This window comes from Gobius niger (assembly GCF_951799975.1).
Source record: "Gobius niger genome assembly, chromosome: 13".
NCBI classification, from domain to species: domain Eukaryota; kingdom Metazoa; phylum Chordata; class Actinopteri; order Gobiiformes; family Gobiidae; genus Gobius; species Gobius niger.
The window spans coordinates 11,084,774-11,109,800 of NC_136864.1; the positions used below are offsets into that span (position 1 = coordinate 11,084,774).

The following is a 25,027-nucleotide window of genomic DNA, read 5'->3' on the forward strand; positions in this document are numbered from 1 at the left end:
GAAGACTGTGGATGAGAAATCACCATTTAGCTTGATGCTAACTGCCCAGAGCCGACCACCGAGCTGTTATGAGATCAATACGGATTTTTTTGAGTATATTTTTATTTTAGTGGGTGCGACGATGGACCAATGACATCAAGAATGGACATAAGTTAACGATGACGGGGGAGAAGAAGAAGAAAAAGCGGCTGAACCGCAGCATTCTTCTTGCAAAGAAAATTATAATAAAAGATGGAGGAAGTGTGAGTTAAATATTTATTTATCTTTGATAACTTGCCTTGCCATTATCACAGTGGAATGCGTTTCTACAGACCAGTTTGTTCATCCAGCCTGTCCTTTATATAAGCACAATGAGATGATGTTTTTATCCGACAGCAGTTTTCTCCGTTAGCTGGGTGTGCGCTGTTAGCCGCGGCTAACGCTAGCGGCCTGTGGTGATGAGCGAATACACGTCAGCTCAGGTGATGTGAACTGGCTAATGTCAGTGAAGCTGTGTCTTAAATGGATTTACTCTAGTTTTTAAAATAATGTATGTTTCTGTTTAACATAGAACGTTACACTATATGGATATATACGAGACATTACAACATCAGTCCATTTATGAACAAAGTAGACTAGCTTCTTGTAGCATGTTAGCATAATATGTGTTTACATTGATCAATTTGCGTTACACATTTGTGAATCGGTCTCAAATGTCACGGCGTTTGTTGGCTAGATGTTGACAAGGAAATTCTGTAAATTCAGTGTCCTAGCATTTACAGCATATTGTCAGATCAATAGATACATTTTGTTTGCGTCTTGTAAATAGATATACACAGGTAAATATTGCTTAAGGCTAAACACCTTTGAGGGTGTATGCTTTTGCTTTTATAACCAGGTTTTCCCACTTTCTGAGAAAAGTGTTGAACATGTTTTTTTTATACCTCAAATGAATGGGGGAAAGCTGTCGTTCCATATAAATATGTACTGTGTGTGTTGCTAATGTCTGATTCAGTGAGGATTATTTACAGGGTGTGAGAGCAGTGATTGTCCCAAATTAGGTTGTTGGCAAAGCGTGGGTTTGGTGCTAGGGATCTGTACAAATACAAAGCCAGTTATGTAACAATTAGGACAACAATTCACAGTATGGTGAAGATATTGAAATTAATTTGACAGAAGTTTGCTTTGTATGTTAATAGAGGATTAATATAAAGTAGGCATGTAGGTAATAACCTTATGGTAGCCAACTATACATTTGTTTATTTATGACATTTCTGTTGCAACAAGCTCTGACCACCACATGGAGTTTTAGGTTTCATTTCAGCAACGAGGCAGTCAAACCACTTCCTCTTGCGGCCTACACATCAGTAGTAAAGCGGGATGTTCGGTTGCTTCAGTAAATACCAGTAATAGTAGCATCTTCCTCTTTTCCATGTAACAATGAACTTCATTTTGTCAATGGACATGCTGGTTACAAGCAAAGCAATCTTATCCTAGGATTTATTTATTTGTTTACATGGGAATGGCCAAATACTATGCAGACTGTTGCTGCCAGTGTCTTTTGTTTGGTTGGCCCTGGCCTACTTTAGAGAATACAGAATAGAGATGCTAGATTTGGTAACATAGGATGATGAGTCTGTGCCAGATCAAATTAAGCTCTATTATCAATGTGTTCCCATTTAAATGCTCGTTGATGCTAACCGTATATATGTGTGTGTCTGTTTCTTTTTCTTCTTTTAGCCGCAGGGGATTGGTGAGCCCAGTGTTTACCATGCTGTGGTGGTCATCTTCCTGGAGTTTTTCGCGTGGGGTCTCCTCACCACCCCAATGCTCACGGTAAGTAAATACGAAGCACAAGCCACTGAATAAATGCAGGCGTTGGTCTTGAATTTGTGTGGTTCTAATCTAGATTATCAAAAGCAAAGCTAGGTCAAAGATGTGAGCCTAATCAGTCAATATGTTTTAATATTTTTGAAGTATTGTTGTCAAACGGTAGGTTCCCACAATAAGTTTGGCGCAATTTTTGTCACTTGTTACAAACATACATTGGGTAAGAAAATGACGCCACCATAATCTTACAGAATGTGTACACAATATGTTTGAGAACCAAAGAGCAAGCAAAAATTCTGACGTGAATGCAAATGTAGGCAAATACAACCTCTTAAAAACAAAAATTAGTTCCAAAGTCAAGTGTCATGCTGATGATGTCATGCTGATGATGTCATGCCTTTATATATTATTAATTATAGTCATTACTTGTCCAGCACTAAATGACATATAGCTACGGCATGTCTTTCAGTAATTAACTCAATAATTGGCAACCTAATGATTGGTTACTATTAATCCAAGTCAGAAACACTAGCTCTTCCCTTGTATCTCAAATGGCCTTTCATGTGCCTTGTTTTATGTAAACAGAACCAGCTATACTTCTGTTCTCTAAAAGCAGAGGTGGGACTTTAGAGACATTTCCCATTGACTGGAAGCACACGGCTCCATTACTGTCCATGAATAATTTAATGGTTAATCAAATGGCTCTTAAGCGTCACCACAGCTTTGTGTTTGAACGTTTGTGTTTGGCAGATGTTTAGAGCCGGACGGGCCCTAATGTGGAGAGAATATGAAAAGGGCATCAAACAGTTGCATTGTGTGAGCTGCGGGTCTTTGTTGCCAGGGCTTACCAGCGGGTCACTGGTCTCTGTGTGCTGGCTACTGTGTATGAAAGGCCAGGCAAAACTCTAAGCTACACAATCATCTCTGTCCAACGTTTTAGTTCAGTTTGATACCACTCCTGCAACATTCCCATTTGGAGTTGTTTAGTTTTTGGCGCTATAGAAACATTTTTTTCTTTCAAAATGGAAAGCTTTGAGCGATGAATCATAGTGGTAGCAGCTAGGTTTCATTTCATTTTTTTAAATTTGGAATCATGTGCAGCAGCTTTTTTAAGCACAGAGAAACATACAAAAGAAAATAAAACCTTTTCCAAACACATGTTCAAAAGGGAGCAGGGTGAAGTGTAAACCTATCCAAATACAGTTATGATCCATATACTTATACTATATAGGTTTTTCTGAGGCTGATGCCAATATTTTTGACTGAAATCTTTGGCCGATTTGTTGCAAATGTCTGGTCTATGATCCTGTAAAAACATAAATACTTTGCCACTACTGCAGTGGCCGATTTGGTTTTAGGAGGTTAAAACTAACGATTGAATGGTTGATTACTTCAAAATGACAGCATGTCCATATTGGTTCAGGGAAACTTGTGTTCAACAAACTTGTAGCTCCCCTGAGGCCAAGGCAGTTGTGGGAGGACTCGTTTTTAAAGCCCTGACTTTGCTCTTTCCAAAACAAAAAACGTCAAGTCTCTCTATCACTTTCGGTCCAGTAGATATCGGCTTCTATCGGCGCTCGATTTATCGGTCAACCTCTAAAAATACTTTATTTTTGTTTAAGTTCTTCTATGATATTTACTATTTCTAAAACAGCTTCAGGTTGTGAACACCGATTATTTTGCAAATGAATTAATCCGCCATTTACTTGTCTGATAATCAGGACTTGAATTGTTCAACCACAATGAATCCTATTATTTGTTACTGCACTACTTTTGGTCCAAGTCTTAGTATATCCCACTACACCAGGGGTAGGCAAGCTTGCGTCGTGGAGGGCCGCTTTTCTTTATTGCCAAAACGCCAAGGGCCGAAACTCACAATTGTAGCCCAAAGTATAGCACTTTTTTTTTCTACAAATATTAGTTTTATATAACCTAATGGGGTGTTTTTGCCGGAAAATGTGACAGTATTTTCCACATTTTAGAGTACTTTATCACGTATTTGGGCTCTGATTAATGGAATAATATTTCTTCAAAATCCTCTTGTGGGCCAAAAGCTTTATGCTTGAGGGCCGAATTTATGATTTATGAATGAAATATGCCTCTAAGAGTGTAGTGCAGGAGTAGGGCCTGACGTTGCCACTGCACTACACTATTAGAGGCATATTTCATTCATGTTTTCACACTGCTGCCTGATTTCAAATGCAAGGTTTAGGGTGCTGTACACTCCCTTTTTTCATCTGCATTTGATTAGACCGATTTTTCTTTTTCTTTTTTAACTTTTTATTTTAGAACATTTTAGGGCATACAAAATATAGAATACAGTATAAACATCTACAGTGAGAGGTACAGGTACATTTCACATCTTGTCAACAGTGTCGTCATCCATGATTTGTATGAAATAGTCCCATCTTTCCCAATATTTTTCTCCCTTATACTGTTGTAAGCGGAGTCTGAAGGTCATAAGTTCCATTGTTCTTATATGTTTAACAATTTGCATCAAAAGTGCCATTGAGGGAGTGTCTCTTTTGAGCCAGCATTTAGTGATGGCTTTTTTCGCAGCAGCGATAATAATCCTAAATAGATATAGGTGACTTTGGGACACTCCCTCTGGTGGAACACCAAAAAACAAAGTAAAGAATGACAGTTCCAGTCGAATTCCCAACACTAGATAAATTATATTTATCACTTTTTTCCAAAAATCGACTATACCTGGACATGACCAGAATATATGTACCTGATCGGCCTGGACCGATCCACACTCCCTCCAGCAGGAAAACTGGGTAGCCAAAGCTTTTGACTTCCGTACAGGTGTGATAAAGAAACGGACCAAGGATTTCCAACAGAAGTCCCTCCAGGTAAACGAGTTAGTAGTACAGCTTTGAGATTTCCACCCCTCCAGCCAGAGTTCTTCTGGTATTTCAACTTTCAGATCCTTATCCCATTGTTTTTTCACATGAAGGTGAATTTTGTTATCAATTGAACTTAAGGTCCTGTAGATTTTTCCAACAATATTTTTATTAGTACCCCCTTTGTAGATATCTATAAAGATCTGAACCAGGCTGGAGGGGTTGCTAGCCAGGGCACATTGTATTTCTTTAACAAAATAATGGCGAAGCTGGAGATACCTAAAAAAATCCTGTTTACCAAGCCCAAATTTAAGCGAAAGATTTTGAAAGCTATCCATCTGGCCCTTAGATATGATTTTACTAAATGTGGTTATGCCCAATTGTGACCATTGTGCAAATCTAAAGTCATGTGTTACTGGTTGGAAGTGTGGGTCACGCACAGGCCAGCCCAGGATCTTGATTTGCCTATGAAGTTCAAACCTTTTTACAACTTGTAGCCATACTCTGATAGATGTACACAGACAAAAGTTCTCAATCTGTAGACTTGATTTGGCACAATGAATACAACCGAGTATTGACTGTAATGGAATTTCACTCAGGGAGAGCTCCAAGCCTTTCCATTTAGCCTCATATGACTCATCACACCACAGGATCAACGGTCTCATCTGAGCTGCAATATAGTAATGCTGTAAACAGGGCAGGGCCATGCCTCCCCTGTCCCTCGGCATCTGAAGGACAGTGTATTTTATTCGTGGTTTCTTTGACTTCCACACAAACCTGGATATACATTTGTCCCATTCTCTGAATTGTTTCAGAGGGATCTCCACAGGTAGTGCATTGAATAAATATAATAGTTTAGGTAGGATTACCATTTTAATTGACCTAATCCTATCACCAATGTCCAGGGGAAGCAAAGCCCATCTGTCCATGTCTTTGTTAATTTCCTGTGTGATTTTTTCATAATTATTAGCAAAAAGACAGGAAAGGTCCCTTGGTATGAATACCCCCAAATATTGGATATGCGACATGTTCCAGTTAAAGTCATAATCTCTAATCAGTTCTGGAGTAGGATTGAAATTGAATAATAGGGCTTGGGTTTTACTGACATTGAGGGAGTATCCAGATAGGGACCCAAACATTTTGAGGGCACTCATAAGCAAAGGTACACTGGAGCCTGGGTCTAGTAGCGTCACCAACACATCATCGGCATATAAGCAAATTTTGTACTCTACACCTTTTATGTTTATGCCTTTAAGTTCCCCCTCCTCTCTGATCATCTGAGCTAAAGGTTCAATAAACAAATTGAACAAGAATGGGCTAAGCGGGCATCCTTGGCGGCAACCTCTTTGAAGTTTTATGGGGTTCGACAAACCACCATTTATTTTTATCATTGCTGACGGAGATGTATATTAGTTTCACCTTTTTGTTGATATAGTGTTGTATAATATTTTTCAAACGATCTATGGATTTCACTTAATTTGGTTTGCAATTTGTTTGTACTTGGATCCTTAATTTTATGAATTGCCCTCTCTTCTTGTTGCTTACGCAATCTCCATGCCAACAACTTTGCAGCTTTTGGCCCTGCCTCATAATACCTCTGTTTCATGTACCTTATATTTTTCTCTATGTCCTCACTATAAATTTTGTCTATCTCCTGTTTAATAGGTCGCATTAGGATTAATAATGACTGATCTTTATTTTGGCTATGTAATTTTTCCAGAACTCTGAGTTTACTCTCTAAATTATGTAATTGTTCAAATTTGTTTTTCTTCTGAAAAGCAGCTGTGGCTATGAGCTTTCCACGAAGGTAGGCTTTAGCTGTATCCCAAAGAATGGATGCACTCACCTCCCCGTTGTCATTAATGGAAAGGAAATCTTTATACTCATCCACTATTGCTTTTTTTTGGGTCTCATTATTTAATATACCAATGTTCAGTCTCCAGTTTGTTTTCTTTCTACCTTCATCCAAATGCAGGTTTAAAAGGAGACCTGCATGGTCCGAGAGATCCCTCTGTCCTATTTTACAGTGTTTCACTCTATAAAGCTCACTTTTAAACATGAGATAGTAGTCAATTCTCGAATACATATTATGGCGAGCTGAATAAAATGTGAAGTCTTTCTCTCGTCCATGCAGCTCTCGCCATACATCTGTTAGCCCAAGGAGTCTAATTGTCTTAGACACCCAAGTTTCAATAGATTTTTTTTTCCTCTTTTTATTAGTTGTGTCTAAAGTGGGATTCATCAATAAATTAAAGTCCCCTGCACATATCATGATGCCAGCTTTTTCTAAAGCTATTAAATCAAATATTTTTTTGAAAAAGGAGATTGGGCTTCCAGGTGGAGCATATATATTGAATAAAGTTATTTGTTTTCCCTCTATTTTCCCCTTTACAAGAACAAATCTACCTTCTTTATCATGGGTTTCAGATATTAATTCAAAATTAACCTTATTTGAAATTAATATAGCCACACCCCTTTTGTTTCCTGATCTGTGCGAAGAGAAAAAGGTATTACGAAAACCCATCTTTTTTAATTTTTCATGTTCCGTGTGGGACAAATGTATCTCTTGCCAGAAAGCAATATCAACTTTCTCCCTTTTGACTTTTGCTATCATTTTACTCCGTTTTATGGGACTATTTAAGCCATTCACGTTTAATGACAAAAATTTAAAGTACTGAGACATTTTCCAAGCAGTATATTTTCTGTACCTGTTTGATGCAATCCTGTGCCCTCTAACAAAAGAAACAAAAGAAACAAACAAAACTCAAAATGTCCATAACAAAAAGAAACATCAACAGATGTGTCAAACCTGAACACGACTTCCATCTGAGAGGAAAAATAAACTCCTCTAAAAAGAAAAGTGAGGGGGTGCGGCCACAAGGTGGGGCCCCTCCTTAGCGTCCTCTGGCGGTAACAGAAACTGGGTGTTACACCAGCAAAAGGGTGGCTAAAAAATAACACCCTGAAATAGCCTTTGCCTTTTCAAATAATGATAATCCTTAAAGGTCACGGGACAGCTATAATGACTAAACTATAAGCAATCATGATGAAATAAGAATAAAGAAAAAAAAATATATATATATAGATATATATGTTTGATCACGTTTAAGGCCCTCGTTAGATTGAACCATGCCTCCTTACTTGCATAAATGAGTTATTAAAGGTGTGGAGATAAAAAGCGAGTCAAGCGCTTCAGTCCTCGCGTTCTGTGTCCTCCCGGTCAGGTCTTTGAAATTCCCGAAGCCGTTCTCTGATGGATTCCTGGTATTCGTTGTCAACCCGGCGCGATCCTCCTACTACACGCCAGGGCAGGAGCTGGGACAGGGTCTCCACATTGTGTACGTTGGGCCTCTTCATTCGTATTGGTCCCATCGGGTAGCCGTGTTTCTCCACTTCATCAGCTGCCTCACGGGCGTCGTTACATGTGACAGTCCCATTATGGAAGTGTATTCGCATCTTCGTCAGTGGGGTTTGGAAGCGGATGTGGTTTGCCTTCAAAACTTTCTTAATCGGGATGTACTCCTTTCTTTTCTGTTGTACGTCTGCGGAGTAATCGTGGTCAAAGTAAACACGCTTATTTTGAACGTACAGCTGTTTCTTCCAGGCGGAATGGAGAACGATTTCCTTTGTAGTAAACCTCAGAAAGCAAACCACTATGGAGCGCGGTGATGCACCAGTCGGTGGCTTTGGCCCCAGGGCTCTGTGGGCCCGCTCGATTCCCAAACCTGACGCCTGCTGAGTATCCAGGCTGTCTCCGAGCTCAGTCATTATTAAGTTTTCAACAAACCGTATTACAGAGGTGCCTTCAGGGATTCCATTCTCTGGGACCCCATATATGCGAACGTTCTTCCGGCGCGAGCGAGACTCCAAGTCCGACAACTTGTTTGATTAGACCGATTTTTCAATACAATGTGGTCGTGGTCAGGAGTAACTAGCTGGAGAATTGGCCTATTTTGCGTGTTTTGGGCTGGTGGGAGGAGAAACTAGAGCACCTGGAGGAAACCCCCACCCACAGGAGCGTTCTTGTTATTCATTCAGATTTCCCTTACACTAGAAGTACGCTTTAACCTTTTGATATAAATGTGAGAGGTATACCATCATGAATATCTGTTATACTCTACATGAGAGCCAGTTTATTTGCAATAAAGACTAGTATCTGAATCTCAAACATCTGTCAGCCACATGGACAGTCCTTTTCTACAAAGGCTCACCGCCGCAGCTGCTCCTCAAACGGAAGAAGAGACCATTGTTTACGCCGCGCCCCGCATTAATCACCGGGGGGGTTCGTTAGCGCGGGCCCTCAAGACCTCAGGACGGAGGCGCCATTTGCATTTCGGGCTAATTGTCGATGCGCCTGAGCGGGGCTGCTTCATTAGGACACCGCTAACGTCAGAGTCGGTGCAGATTAAACTGAAACCGATGTCAATGGCCCCTCTCCCTGTGGACTTTGACCTGGACAAGATGGACCACCGTTCAGGCATTGATTTTTGAGCAAACCCATCTCCCCCTCTGTATGTTCGGTGTGTTATCGGCAATTGAGCTTTGTTTTTTTTAATAGCTTTCACACATTTTGGCATACTGTTACACCAGGCTTGATCTAGTCGGCGTTTTGAGTCTTCAGTTTAATGGTTTAGTTGGTTATGGGGTGGTTTATTGCAGAATTGACGTCATTATGGAAGAGCACAGGTGGATTCTGATTAAACCTAGGCCTAAAGTGAACACTGAATGTACCAAACATCTGTGGGCAATGAGCACATCTGCGTTTTGATCTTGAGAATGATTTGTGAGCTATACTGCATGTTTGTTTTTTACTGTAAGGGAAATAAACTTCAGTGCCAAACCTGGTCTATATGCGGAGCTTGACAAACGCGGCTCTCGCTGTGACACGTCTCTCGGAAATAAATGATGTGTTGCAGACTTTTTATCTGAAGGTGACAGACGCTGAGAATATACTAGAACTTCACAGATTGATGATTCTTTTAGAAATTCATTAACAAAGGCTGCTCATTGTCAGACTTCTTTAACTCTAAATGGTGCATCTTCTCCATCGTGTAATACTTTACTAAACTCTATGCTTCACAAGGAAGTTACTTCGATTTATTTGTTGTAAACATTATTCTCAATTATTTACATGCAATACCGAAGTTAAGCTTTCCAAAGAACGAAAAAATTACAAAAAAGTTAATCTGTAATAATCTCTGAAACTATCCACTTTTCTATCGCCGAGTTATTTGTGTGCACTCATCTGTAGTGTTAAATCCGCTCCAAAACACATGAAGTCAACGGCAGGTTCAATGATCAAATGTGCAAATCTTACCCATTTTCATAACTGCCAAAGGAAGAGTCCCAAAAGAATCATGTGCAGGCGCATTTAAAAATGGACATGAACTGTGTGAGCACATGAAAAGAAATAGATATTCATTTTCATTTTTCATTTATTTATTCATTTGAGCAGAAAAAAGTATGTCAACATTTTACAGAAAGAAAAAAAATACAAAACCAGACTTTGTGCTCAAAAGGAGTAGGAAGAAGTTCAAGAACTTATAGTAAACCTACCTCCTTATCTCTCATTCAAGTAATCATCACATAAACCTTCCGCTAGACTCATGCAGGAAACCGATGCATGAGTCTGTGCTTACATATTGATATAAATAGTTTATGATTGTACAAAATGTCCAAGAATTTCATCATTTACAATCTACCAAAAAATAAAAATAGATTTATCATTTACAGTCGTAAATAAATAAATACACCATATGGTACATAAGAGTTATACCAAGGCACATCTCTATATTTTGAAAACATCTACATTTAGGTATAGATATGTATCTACTGCCTATTTATATTTAACTTTTTGGTTTTTTTATAATGACAAAAGCATAAAGTAAAATAACATGAGCTGAATGTTTAATAGTTTTTGATTGAAACAACCCTTAAATAATTAAGAAAATGTACGTAAAATATCTTGTTTCTCTTTTGCAAAGATTTAGACGGGACTCAAGATTTTCTCCCTTAATTTCGCTAATCGTGAATAATCGTGAATAATCGTGAAATCGCAGTATTTTTCCTCCACAATAATGTGACTCAAAAATGTAGAATCGTGACATCCCTATTCTAGAATTAACCAGAGGTTGTCTGAATAGGTCTTTAGCAATGGCACGATATTCTTTATAGATGTCGACCGATATTTCATGCAGATATTTGGGGATTTTACAATATTGGCCAGGACCGAAAGTGATAGAGAGACTTCCTGTTTTTATTGCATTGGAAAGAGTTAGTCAAGGCTTTAAAATGAACTCCTTCCCACAAGTCCCTCGGCCTCAGGGGAACAGAGAAACGTTGCAATGAAAACTGGTTTGCTACACTTTTGTTTAACACAAGTTTCACCAACTAAACCTCCGTCAATATGGACATGCTGTATGTCATTTTGAAGCACAGAACATGGAGAATTAGTTTTAATCTGTTATGTTTTTTATTAAGTATGTTTTACAAGATTATAGACCAGACATTTGAAAAAATCTGTCAAAAATATGGGCTGTGCATTTCGGTATCGTTCAATAAAAATCCCCAAAGATCGGTCTTAGAAAAACCCATATCTTTCGTCCTCTAGTTCTTTTACATGACGCTGTGTGTTGCACTCGCCAGCACAGATACCCTTTTGACATTGACTTTTTTCTGTTTATTTTTCAGGTTTTACACCAGACATTCCCCCAGCATACATTCCTGATGAACGGGCTCATCCATGGAGTCAAGGTGAGAGAGAGATAACAGCAGCAGCAGGAGAAACACTGGTCTGAAGGCCGTACACAACTTTTATCCTGCACCAGAGCGATGTTTTTGAATGTTGAGTCTTTCGAAAATAAACTTCAGAAAGGGATTCGTCAAGTAATGTTTGAAACCATTTTGCTAGTCGATCAATTTACTCTCCACACTTGATGATTGTAAACTAATTCCCAGGTAGTTGTGGTACATTATGTTAACATGATTAAAGCTAAGACAAAGCTGCTCAGTAATTTAGCATTTGCTCTTGATTCATCCGGTATCTAGTTTCAGTTTGGTTCATGAACTGGGACTGTATACAGTATTATCTAGGTCACGTTTTTGTCTGTTTGACTTTGTCCCATGTGATGCTATTACAAACTTGCATTTGTTTCTTTAATATATGAAACATGAGCCGTGTGCACATTGATATTGTGCTTTATCACTCAAAGTTTTCACACCAGTACACAAGAACCAACAGGACTAGACTTGGCTCGGACTCCACAAACCCGGCCTAAATCAAAAGTAAACTAACCAGTACAAGCCCCGACGTAAAACTAGACTACGAGATGAAGTCATTCCCAATAAACTGAACCAAACTTGTGTAAAATTACGATTCCTGTGTGTCTAAACCTGGCCTGGACGTTGTTTTCTGTCCCCCCAGGGCCTGCTCTCGTTTCTCAGCGCTCCTCTCATCGGGGCGCTGTCGGACGTTTGGGGGAGGAAGTCATTTCTGCTGCTAACGGTGTTTTTCACCTGCGCCCCCATCCCGCTCATGAAGATCAGCCCCTGGTACGTGTTTCTCTTTTCCGTTTTTAAAGGTCAAGTCAAAACATTTACATTTCTAAGACCCAGCCGTCTGTCTCGCTGTGTTGAGCCTTTAACCACTTTGCAACATGCCACAATGCGGTGACACCCGGACGCCCAGAACAAATGTGCGCTTGAGATGGGCATTTCTCAATACGCCAAACAAACAGGGCCGCTCCCTTTGGCAAATGTTCAAGTTCAAATTGCTGATCTCTACTGTTGCAGGAACTAATTAAACAGAACATGGCTCCTGCTGTTTGTAAATCAAATACCAGAGTTCGAACTGGAATTGTTAAGGTCTTCATTGTATTTTTTCTGGAGGGGGTTTGGACACAGTGTTTGAAATGTTTCTCTAATAAAAATGCCCTAAATGTCTCTCCTCTTTTTTGTCAGGTGGTACTTTGCCGTGATTTCCATGTCCGGTGTGTTCGCGGTCACTTTCTCTGTGATATTTGCCTATGTGGCCGACATCACACAGGAGCACGAGAGGAGCACGGCGTACGGCCTGGTGAGTGGAAACAAACCTGCACTTATGAATTCACACTTTATTGTAGGACTGGGTGATGAATCTAGTTAATTCAATGGATTCATACTTTTAAAAACAGACTATCGTAAAATCGTGTCCGCCTGACGAGCGCTGTGCTGCCGATTGACTGCCGGGACTGTTTACGAAAATGACACCAGTGGAACCAGCCTTTCTAACGATCTCTGCTACTTTACAAAGGCCGCGACGCGTGCTGTGTTTGGAGTCTGGAGTTTTCTCCATTAAAACAAAGTTTGCCCCGGTCTGCTTCTCTCCCCTTCTCTCACACTGAGCCATGCTCTGAGCTGCTGCTGCATTTAGCTCCGCCCCTTTCCCCTTGAGTCTCCATGGAGACGGTTGTCAATCACAGCTGAGCTCGAGGATAGTAAAACTAAAGGCTCATTAAGAAGTTTTACTTCTGAGAGCAGACAAATAATAATTAACACAGAAATAACAATTTTTAATGGGCCTTATTGTAGGCTATATTATGAATCTAAATATTAATGAGCAGAACTCTGAGCAGTTGTCTTCGTATGAAAAATCAGGAAACTTTTTAAAGTTTATTTCCAATAAAATCGGTTAAAATTGTAATCGTCCAAACTGAGTAAAAAAATCTAGATTTTATTTTTTTGGCCATATCGCTCAGCCCTACATTATTGTGTCGTCTTGTCTTAGGAATGAGCCAAAAGCTGCAAACCTTGGCGGTGTTTTTATGTACACGAGTCCAGTGTGTTCAACATGCACTGCCCCAACCAAACAAACTATTTTATTATTTATTTATTCGTTTTTTTGACAGAGACCGTACACATTGATAAATATTTCTGTAAATGTGTCAGCATTAGCTGCAGCGCTAGTTCTCAGCTGTTGTCCCTGGGCTAGGTGTATAATGCCAACAACAATTATAAAGCATAAAACAATGTAAAAGTTGAGGCTGCATACTTGCATAACAAATGTTGATACAACTCATACATTGATAATGTTCGTTCTGTGACTTGCACAATAGAATGCAAGGGAAGGTCATACAGTTGAAACATAGGACATTATAAGGATAAATATGTACAGTTATTATTTACAAGAAAACACCTGTGCAGAGGATCCCGACACTTGGCTCAGTCCTGCACCAAGAGATCTGTAAACTACTAATTAGCAGAGAGATAAGAAGCCACAACAAACAACAAACCATACAGACGGTTCAGTTCAGTTCAGTTCAGTTCAGTACAGACCGAGGTGGTCCTGTGGGAAATAATTGTCCCAAAACCGACCATCTGTCACAAACACGGGGCCAGGCTGCTGTAGAAATAATCTAAACACTTTGACATGGAAAGTAGTGTTTATAAACTGCAGTATTTTCAAGTCAAAAGCGCAGCGATGAGTGAATTCCCATGTTAATTTGAAGCCAAAATGCAGTGTTATTTGGCGATGCATAGTGAGTATTTTCCTCAATTGGCTGTGTGTTGCATTGCAGTTTCTCAAACCCTAACTGCATGGTACTGAGCTCTCCTGCCCCCTCTCCCCTCAGGTGTCGGCCACCTTCGCAGCCAGCCTGGTGACGAGCCCTGCCATCGGGGCGTATCTGTCGGAGACGTACGGCGACACTCTGGTGGTCATCTTAGCCACGGCCGTCGCGCTGCTCGACATCTGCTTCATCCTGGTGGCCGTCCCGGAGTCGCTGCCCGAGAAGATGAGGCCTGCGTCGTGGGGCGCGCCCATCTCCTGGGAACAGGCCGACCCCTTCGCTGTGAGTCACACACCACATTCTGGAGGCTTAACGTTACAATTACAACGTCAAAATCTCAAATCAATCAACTGAGAAATGTTTGGTGTTAAAATCTGACTATATTTAATTCTGATGATAACAAACACAGCTGTACAAAACGGAGGAAGGCTGTTTGCTGTTGGTGTCCGCTATGCCGAAAATAGAAAAGGGTGCTCTTGGAAAAATGTCTCAAATATTGCAGAAGAGCGAACACAGTACTTAAAATAGCGGCCTTCACAACTGAATGTTTGTTTTCTCTAAACTTCAGTGTTGTCTAAGAGATGAGGTTTTAATTCTGTGTTTGCTTGTTTCATGAATAAGTAATGAACCTCTCAAAGCTGTGTGGAGCCTGTGCTGAGCTGAGAGGAGCTTTTATTATGATCAAACACATTATACAGTATTACGAATCTTAATTTGCTTATGTAACGCGACCAAACGTTATCATTGACATTCACTATGGCCGTAACAAATGCACTGTGCACTAGAGGTTGACCAATATGGGGTTTTTTTGGGCCGATGCTGATTTTTGAGGATTTTTATTGGCTATAATCCTGTAAAAACATTTTATTTTCTTACTTAAGGTGATTCAATCATAGTTTCCCAGTCTTGAGTAGTTGCCGTTAGCATTAGCATCCTGCCGTTAGCTTTACAAAACTGCTGCTTTTGCTGGCGATCAAAAAATATAATTGCCGAGGTTTAAACCAACTCAGCGATTGAATTCTCCAGGTGCTTCAAACTGACCTGCAGCATGTCCATATTGGTCAAGGATTAGTGAAACTTGTATTGAACAAACTCGTAGCTAACCAACTTTCATTGCAATGTTTCTCTGTTCCCCTGAGGGACTTGTGGGACTTTTTTAAAGCAGTAGTAAGTAACTCATGCCCCTAAGCGCTGCTGCAGGTGTTGTAGCATTTTACGTTTTTTACTCATTAATTGTCCGTGAGAGTAAATACTACACTGACAGAAAAGACAATGGGAGAGAGGGATAATGTACATCCAATTACACAATGTAGATATTTTTTTTCACTCAAGCTTAGTTGTAAATACGGTTCAAGTGGCGCTAGCCCGCAGTTAGCTTTGCCTGTTAGCTTCTTCTTGGGGCTTCCGACCCGTAGGCAACTAGAGACACCAGGGGGAGATGGTCATCCCATTAACACTTGTATTACCCCCAGAGGGACTACAAAAAGGATTTATTAAGGTAAATGAGTTACTTAATACTGCTGTAAAGCACTGACTTCGCTTTATCCGGTGCAAAAAAACAGGAAGTATCTATCACTTTCAGTCCCAGAGATATTGGCGCGAGATCGGCCAATAGCTGATATTGTAAAATCCCGAAATATTGGCCCGATATCTCGGTCTACCTCTAATATGCACTAGAATAAGGCCTTTTTGTGCTATTTGCTTATTCAATCAATTAAACTTTATTAAACAAGCAAAGAGGACAGTCGAAGAAGAACAATGTGACGATCGCCGTTCTGGGGTTTCGGATGATTAATGTTCCGAAATGACCTAAAGTCAGCATGTTTTCTTACCATTTTTAAGCCTCTAGCTTGTCTGTAGGTTTTATGAAAAACTGCTGATGCCTTTTAAACTTGTGACTCTATTTCTCGTGTGTTTGTGTTTTGCAGTCGCTGCGTAAAGTGGGCCAGGACTCGACGGTGCTGCTCATCTGTATCACAGTGTTTCTGTCCTACCTCCCTGAAGCCGGACAGTACTCCAGCTTTTTCCTCTATCTCAAACAGGTACTTAACCTCCCACCGTCCCAGTACAGCCGCCCGGCGCCGCCCCGCTGCTCACAAACTGCAGGCGCTCACAACCTTTGACCTACTTAATCTCATGGGTGTCTCTCAATGTTGTGCAGTAATTGGGCAGAGTCGACTAGAAGCACTTCCAATACAGGATTGATCACGGAAACTAAATGTATATTTCTTTGTCATTGAAAAGACATGAAATAAGTAATATTTATTATAATTTCAGAAGATGTGTTGACTAATGTGTTTAAAGATCTGTACTGCATTATCATCCTTGAATCGAATAATGCAAATACAATGACTTGAGATGACGGATCACAATGGAGAAATTTACTTGTTACATTCAGCTCTTAGAAACACTCAGGGTGGGCAAATAGGCAGAAAATGTGAGAAAAAAACAATTAAATGGTAAAATAGTGGTGTCTTATGTATAATGACTACCGAGGACTTTGTGGGGACAAAGGTATAAACAGTAAATAATTAAAAAAGAAAATAAGTAGCTAGATTAGTTCTATGTCTCATTTTGAGCATAATAATCATAATTTGAGTTGTTGTTGACTAGTTGAGATGTAGTTGGGCGTTTGACCTAGATTTTTTCACTTGTTCTGAGATGTTTGACTCATTTCAATACATTTTGTCTTCCGATGATCTGATTTCTTTGCCAATGGGGTGGCCACACCGGGTAGTTGAAATCCAAGCATTTATTTTATGACAAATGTTTTCATAAATGTGCAAGCAAACATGTGCTTTTGCTGTGAGTGGCTCAGCTCTAAGATCTGATTGTAACTTCACTGGGAGTGCATAGGTCTCCAGCTCGTCTCCATGGAGATGTGACTAAAGTCAGTAGAATCTGAGCTTTAAATACGCTCGGTCCTCATTCAAATCCATTCTTTGATTACCCACTGCAGAAATAGCATTTTCTGTGTTGAGCTGGTCACTAGGAGCATGTTTTATACTGATAACAACAGTAAAGCCTAGGCCAAAATGTTACACAGTGTGCTTTGGAACCAGTCTGAAATGTCAGCAAACAAGCAATCTTGGTCAGATCAGGAAAAATGTCTAAATCAGTGTTAATTTTGACAACATATTTTAATTTAGTTTTAGTCTTTTGAATAAAATGTAATGTAGTTTTAATCGAGATTTAGTCGAAAAAATCGTTTCAATTTTAGTCTAGTTTTAGTCGACTAAAATTGCATGTCAATTTAGTCGACTGAATTTAAGACAAATTTAGTCGACTTTGCATTTATAATATTCATTATAATCATATTTAATCTTGTTCCTCTGCTTCATGGAGCTGCTCCACATGAACAAAGCTCAGAGCTGATCCTTTGGCAGTGACTTTACATGATCTAAGGCTCTTTCAGACGGTCAATAGAAGTTTGGATGATTTTAGTCTCTCCCTTTCATTTTTATTTAGTCTTATTTTAGTCGACTAAAATATCTGGACATTTTAGTCATAGTTTTAGTCTCATGAAAAACTTTTTATTTAATTTTAGTCCAATTTTAGTCGTCAAAAATGTCACTTTGACTAAAATTAAGAGTAAATATTTTAGTCGACGAAATTAACACTGGTCCAAATTAGTGAAAACAAATAAATATTCTCAACTCAAGTCATTTAAATCCATGCTTGATATTTACATTAGACCTCTTTTTATGGGCATATTATTGCTGGGTTTCAGGTTCCAGAATGTGATGATGTCACCGGACCCAGTGGGGGCAGGAGCCAGTTTTCCCTATTAACAGCATTACACTTTCACAAGTCGTAGCTAAAAAGAAAATGTATGAATTAGGAAAATGATCATTAATTTCAGTCACTGGGTCCATGATCTCTCTGTACAAGACAAAAAACTTCACCTGCCACCCAGCAATTGGATCCCGAATTACTGCATCTCTGCCTCTTTTACATAACGTTAAGCAATCCTCAGAAACGTCCAAAAGTTCCGACTTGGAAACCCCTGGTCCTTGCGCCGTCAGCACTGAATGCGACTGCCTCATATTTTCCCTCCTGTTAATAGCGAACTAAATGAAGTCGTTGGATGTTGAATGCTGCTGAGTCCACACTTTTTAGCACATTCAGTTTCCAAAATTTGAATCGGCAGGCTTTTACTGAACCGCTCGAGAATTACACGGGTAAATGATGTCACAGCTACGTTTGCATAAGCGCCAAGTTGAGGAGTTTTTCATCGAAGAGAGATTTCATGTTCTGTGAAGACGTTTTGCCTCCATTTTTTTTTTTAAAGTGAGAGCAGGTTTGGGTAAATAAATTGTAAAGACCCAATTTACAACCGTGAGGAAGCTTCTTGGATGAAAAACTGTCAAACTTACTGTCCACTTAAACTCTTCCTAGCACAACATTTATTTGGTCTTTGCTGAACTGTTAGAGGTGATAAGTGTAAATGTAAACGGAGAAACTGGTCTGACAGGTTTGGCCCTGATCCTGAAGTTTTGGACATGTTAACAATTTGAACAAGGGTTTAGTGTTACCATCACAGTGATCACGCCACACCTACCGTCCCTTTGCTTTGTCAAATGTTGCGCCTATTTAAACACGTAACATATTGGATTTCTTCTCTTATCCAAACAACCCTGTAATCTTCACATGTCGTCATAAGCTTTTGGTTTTAATAATAATCCTAGCTATTTCAAAGGGCGGCAAAAAAATGAATTACTGAAAGGTTTCTCAGACTACTTGATAAAACTTGTACCATTTTTATTTAGTGACACTCCTTTGCGATAAAACCTGGAGTCCTGGTGTTGTGTTTCTTAGCACAGACTCTAGACTAGACTTTTGTCCAGACGGGGGTTGCTCTGTGCTATCGTCAGCTTCAGACCTGGCGCAGTGAGTTGCTGGACAGACGCCCATGGCGATGTTATGCACAGCAGTGGTCCCTCCCTCCCCAAGCTTTGCCTCCCACAGACCGTACCAGACTGGAATATTTTTGCTGTTGTTGCACCAGTTGGAAGATCAGGCCCCTGGAGTTCGTACACCTCAAATAAGACGAGTCATATTTATTCCCCGGAACTTCTATTGTACAGCTTATTCAGTAGCGTTTAGCAACTCGCTTAATGTGGTAACTATGGTGAAACATTTACATGACCATTAAAGGGATATTTCAGGATTTTTCACATAAGGGCCTCATTTCCTAGTTATCCGGTGTGTTGTTGATATCTGGAGATGCATATATGTGTTTTAATTCATGCAGTCCTTGTATTTGAAGAGTTTAGTGGTGCTAGGCTAGCGCATGTCTATGGTAACTAGTAGCCTGCATTAAAAACAGTCTGACCCAAGCACAGTGCACCTGAGGCAAATCACTTATAACACCATGTCTGTGTTGACTGAATAATTGTTTAAATATAACCAATAGCATTTAAAAGAACTCATATTTGAGCAGCATCAGCTTCCTGGTTGTAAGCTACGCAGCGGCGGAGTGATCTGCTAGGTTACCGGATCTACGGTAGTGTGTTTACCTGTGACCGGCATTACTACACGTGGAATTCATAAAGGAGCTTTCTACAAATCAGATACGGCAACGTTTGGGGGACTATCTCATGATTTGGAAGAACTTTTTAATGCAGGCTACTAGTTACCATAGACATCCACTAGCCTAGTATTAGCCTAGCACCGCTAAACTCTTCAAATATAAGGACTCCAGAAATCAACAACACTCTGGATAAGTAGGAAATGAGGCCCTACGTCAAAAGACCAGAAATATCCCTTTAAGGATGCTACTCTTGACTAACTTGTGTTTTATTTTGTGCTCTTCAGGTCATACGTTTCACATCAGAGACAGTGGCTGCCTTTATCGCTGTAGTTGGGATTCTCTCCATATTAGCACAGGTAACATTGAAGTTAATTTCTTCCTCCGTCTTGGCTTTTTGCACTGCTTTTGTGAATCATGTGTGTGAGCTAAATCCATGTCTCATCTCTTCCAGACGGTGGTGTTGGGGATGCTGATGCGCTCTATAGGAAATAAAAACACAATTCTTTTAGGCCTCGGGTTCCAGATCCTGCAGTTGGCCTGGTACGGCTTCGGCTCTCAGCCCTGGTCAGTATTTCTAACAAACGCAAAATACACCTCAGCCGTTTCACTGTCGGCAAAATCCAAATGAAATATACAGGGCATGTACAAAGAGAGTCGGTGAATGGCATTGCCCGTAGCTGTAGTTTTTACTCGAATATTGGGTTGAAGTTAGGGCTGCTCGATTATTGAAAAAATAATAATCACGATTATTTTTGTCATAATTGAAATCATGATTATTCAAATGATTATTTGTTGCCTTTAAAAAAAATCCATCAAAAAAGTGACAAAAATCCAGCAAAAAAGACAAAAATCCATCAGAAAAAAAGACAAAAATCCATCAAAAAAGTGACAAAAATCCAGCAAAAAAAGTGACAAAAATCCAGCAAAAAAATGACAAATCCAGAAAAAAAGTGACAAAAATCCAGCAAAAAAGTGACAATAAACCAAAAATTAAAAAATTGAAGAAGAAAAAAATTTGAAGAAAAAAAAAAAATATTGAAAAAAAAAATTTGAAGAAAAAAAACGATTACAAAATTATGCTAATTTTGTAATCGTTTACTGTTGTAATCGAAATCGTAATCGAATTTCGATTAATTGCACAGCCCTAGTTGAAGTCCCCTGTGTCCTCTTCAAATTGCCTTATTTTGACAACACACTGCAAAAAGACACCAGTCTAGCTCATCATTAGGAGCACTTTGGTCTCACTGGCACTTTTGTTTCCGTTTTGTGTTTTTCCCCTCGTGATGCGGCAACCTGAAATTTCCACAGTGTGGCTTCAAGTACAAGAAGTACATTTGTATGAAGTGTAGTTTTCACTTAAAAACAATAGTTTACTTCTGTATTTCTACTTGGGCAACAGTACTTTGAAGGCCTTGGGTGTTTTACTGTTGTTGCTTTGAATTTGCAAGAGCGACCCAGAGGTAAAGCAGAAAAAGTCGTCTTGCATATAATTAAGTAGTTTGGTCTTTTATGTCTTAACTCCTAAACAAATGTTAAGGAGAAGTTGTGTTGCTGTGTCCTCATTTTAGTCTAGTTTAGTTTAGTAGCTTAGTTAGTGCTGCACAGTTTGACCACCAGAGGGAGGTGTACTCACATATAGCAGCATTTCCGCTCTCAAACAAAAAAGCAACCAAAATTTAATACATTTATCTTTCTCATACAAAGATACAAACTCGTATAACTTTGCGATCTCACTGTGACGGCAGTTTGCCCACTTCAACAGTCGTCCTATTTTTATATTTGTATTTCTCTGGCAGTTTGTTCGAAGCAAATGCATCCGTTTGGTGCCTGAGGGAAAGGCAGGGCTGCTATTGATTTTGCAAGACGCTATCCATCAACACAGCCCTGTGGCTCCTTAGGAAATGCAAACAAATTTGCATTGAATGAAGTTTAACTACTAACAGTTTTCTCTGATAAGATAATTTGGTTTCCTTGTTTTACCTTTTTAAAGACGTTAACTATAGTAAAGCTGGAAAATGCATGTTAACGGCTCTATTAATTGTATTTTTTTTTGTTTGTTCCAGGATGATGTGGGCGGCCGGAGCAGTGGCGGCCATGTCCAGCATCACATTCCCTGCAATAAGCGCCATCGTGTCCCGCAACGCTGACCCCGACCAGCAGGGTGAGCTTATTGAATGCTTGGACTTTAGACTGCACACTTAAAGTAATACAAAATATGGATTAAAAGAAAGGCCTCAGAAATCCTCAGTGCTTTCGTCCATATTCAAAGCTGCTTGGAGTTGAAATGCTGACTGTGTAGTTTGAAGGTGACCGTGTTGGTTGCTCTCTGCAGGTGTGGTGCAGGGGATGATCACGGGGATCCGAGGCCTCTGTAACGGTTTGGGGCCGGCGCTTTACGGCTTCGTCTTTTACCTGTTCCACGTGGAGCTCACGGACACAGACGGCTCTGACAAAAGTGGCAAATCAAACATGGCCAACCCCACAGACGAGGTGAGACAATACACATTCCTCATAAAAATATAACAATGACGGCGCCTGCGATCAGCCAGACTTCAAATCTCTGAAATGTGGATTTGCAGCATTTAATATTTGACTCGTGCACATGGAATTAACTTCCATTGTCAAAAACAGGGTTCAGTCTAATCAACGTCCAGCTGACTTTGATCGTTGAACAGTCTTGATATATCTGTGTGTTTTATGCCATCGTTGTCGTCGATTTTGTAGCCAGTATCTTTTCTGACCAGACAAAGCTCTGCAATCCATGTTGTGAACTGCTGCTTTAGAAACAAAAAACACAACTTGTAGTTAAAATAAACACCCTATATCATTTAGAATCACTTTCCTTTTAAAATAATGTTCAAATGCTGTTCAATATCACCTGTTTGTAACTAGGGCTGAGCAATATGGACAAAATTTCATATCTCGATATTCATGCCAAATATCTCGATATCGATATCGATATCGATACGATACGATACAACTATGAGTTAGGTGAAAACTAGGCATTTTTCAGAAAAATAAAATCATAATACAGAAGAGTGCAGTATTATTGATGAAAATCTATATTGTTTATATCTTGCCTTTTCGATTTTAATATTTTGAATGTTCATATCTCGATATAAATACGATAACGATATATCTTTCAGCCCTATTTGTAACGTGAAGTCATTCCAAGTACCTCCTGCTCTGTCCTCGTGTTACCCCCAGGTGTCTCTGTACCTCTGGTTGGGAACAGTGTTATTATGTTGCATATTTTAATTTAACCTCGTAACCCCCACCTTCTCCAGTTTGTCTTTACCCAAATCTAAAAGCTTAAAAAAAAGCATCAAATAGCGACGAAAACACGACCTAAAAGCAATGAAAAACCAAGTAAAAAGTGACAGAAACGCAAGAAAAAAGTGATTAATCGCAACAAAATAGCAGAAGAAAATAATGTGCTGGAAAAGCAACAAAAAAAGTGACAAAAAGCCAAAAACACAACAAAAAAAGCGATGGGGAAAAAAAGCTACAAAAAGTGGCAAATGTATCTCAAACACAACAACAAAAAAGTGGTGAAAACGTGACAAAAAAAACTGGAGAAAATGTGCTCGGTTAAAGCACGGGATAAGAGGTTAATTTTAAATGTAATTCAGTAAAAACAATTCTCTTCAATTTTACTCTACTTTTGGTCGCATAAATTACATGTAAATCATAGATGAATGAACTTTGCATTTATAATATTTAATTTAATCGAGGTCCTCTGTTTCATGTTTCCTCTCCCACATAACAAAGCACAGACCTGTTCATTTGGCAGAGAAATTTAAAGATATGAGGCCCTTTCAAACTGTTTTTTTGGTCCTACTTTAGTTGACAAAAATATCTGGACATTTTTGTGATTTTAATGCTTTGACTAAAATTATGACGAAATATTTCAGTCGACAAAACTCTAATCAAGTATTTTCATGTATGAGAAAAACTTTGTGTTATCTATAGTTTGAAATGCAAATGGTTACCCCAAAACATTATGAAACACATAATAAATAAATGAAACTCCGGTGTCCCTCTGCAGAGTGCCATCATCCCGGGGCCTCCGTTCCTGTTCGGAGCGTGCTCGGTGCTGCTGTCTCTCCTCGTGGCCCTGTTCATCCCCGAACACACCGGGCCGGGCATGAGACCGGGCGCCTACAAGAAGCACAGCAACGGAGCCCAGAGCCACTCCCACAGCCCCCAGGGCAGCGGGGCGGAGGGCAAGGAACCACTGCTAGAGGACAGCAGTGTATAACCTCAACCACAGGGGGCGCTCTGCTCAATCCCCGGCCCTGCTTCTCAGGCTGCGCAGACTCTTAAGCGGGAAGCAGCCTTGTTTTGTTTAGAAACAGGTGGAGACTTTCTATTGGCCCTATATTTTAAAGAGAGCTGCAAAGAGAGGGGCGCTTTTTTTTTTTTTTTGTTGAGACTGAGCCGGACTCTTGATAGTTTATTTAAAAAGCGGAGCGTCCAGGGGCCCCCCCTAAAGGTGCGAACAGGGATTGCAGCCGTTTGTGTGCGTTGGGGTAAGCGCATTGTTACTAAATCCCAGTGTATTTCTTCATAATCTTCTGTGGCCCGTGCAGTGGAGCCTGTGTGTGTCATTGGGAGTGTAACAGTTGACGCTATTCTCACCTCAGTTCATTGTGATACAGAGAAACCAATGAGTTCAAACCGGTTCAGGGCCAGGTCTCGGAGAGGACCACGTTTTCTATATAAATGCCACACAGGCGCGCAGACGAGACCACTTTATTAGAAACCGTTTTTTCCAATGTTTACTTGCCATTCTCTCGATGAGTGCATTTTGGGTTGTATATTTTCGGTTCCAAACGAAAGGCTTGTCGTGATTCGGGTTTTTATTGGAGAAACAAATGCTGCCTTGGAGTGACTTAAAGCATAATTATTAGACATGACCCATATGAAGACTGAGGTCTGATGGCTCTGTACCCAAGCTATCGCTCCCATCGGAGTGTTACAAACTTATTATGCCTTTTTTCGTTTTTGTTTCGGGACCCCACTGCTCTGCTCATGTTCATCACGTCTTTGTTTCATTCGGGGAGAAAAAAAACTCTCTGTTTTGAGCCAAACTGCTGCAATCAGCGGCTCGGGTGGAGTGTAACGCACAGATTTTCTTTCCCAAACAGAAGCTGCTGCCATTAAAGGCCCTATACCTGATTTTTTTCCATTTCAAGCAATGAAAGAGGACGCCACTAAATTGAAATGTTGGAGGGGGTGCAAACTCATCCCCGATCTTCCTAACATATTTGTAGCCTTAGTTCTTCACAGGG

The 25,027-nt window shown here is 39.9% G+C and overlaps 1 protein-coding gene across 1 annotated transcript; it reads left to right on the top strand.

The window, feature by feature from the left end:
- Positions 1-24,893, top strand: mfsd14a2 (major facilitator superfamily domain containing 14A2). Its single transcript, XM_079568945.1, has 12 exons — positions 1-242; positions 1,720-1,815; positions 11,346-11,408; positions 12,079-12,206; positions 12,615-12,729; positions 14,264-14,482; positions 16,129-16,242; positions 20,018-20,089; positions 20,185-20,297; positions 21,797-21,894; positions 22,066-22,223; positions 23,782-24,893. The coding sequence occupies exons 1-12, from the start codon at positions 159-161 to the stop codon at positions 23,992-23,994; spliced, it is 1,473 nt and encodes a 490-aa protein (XP_079425071.1). The 5' UTR covers positions 1-158; the 3' UTR covers positions 23,995-24,893.
- Positions 24,894-25,027: the final 134 nt, after the last annotated feature.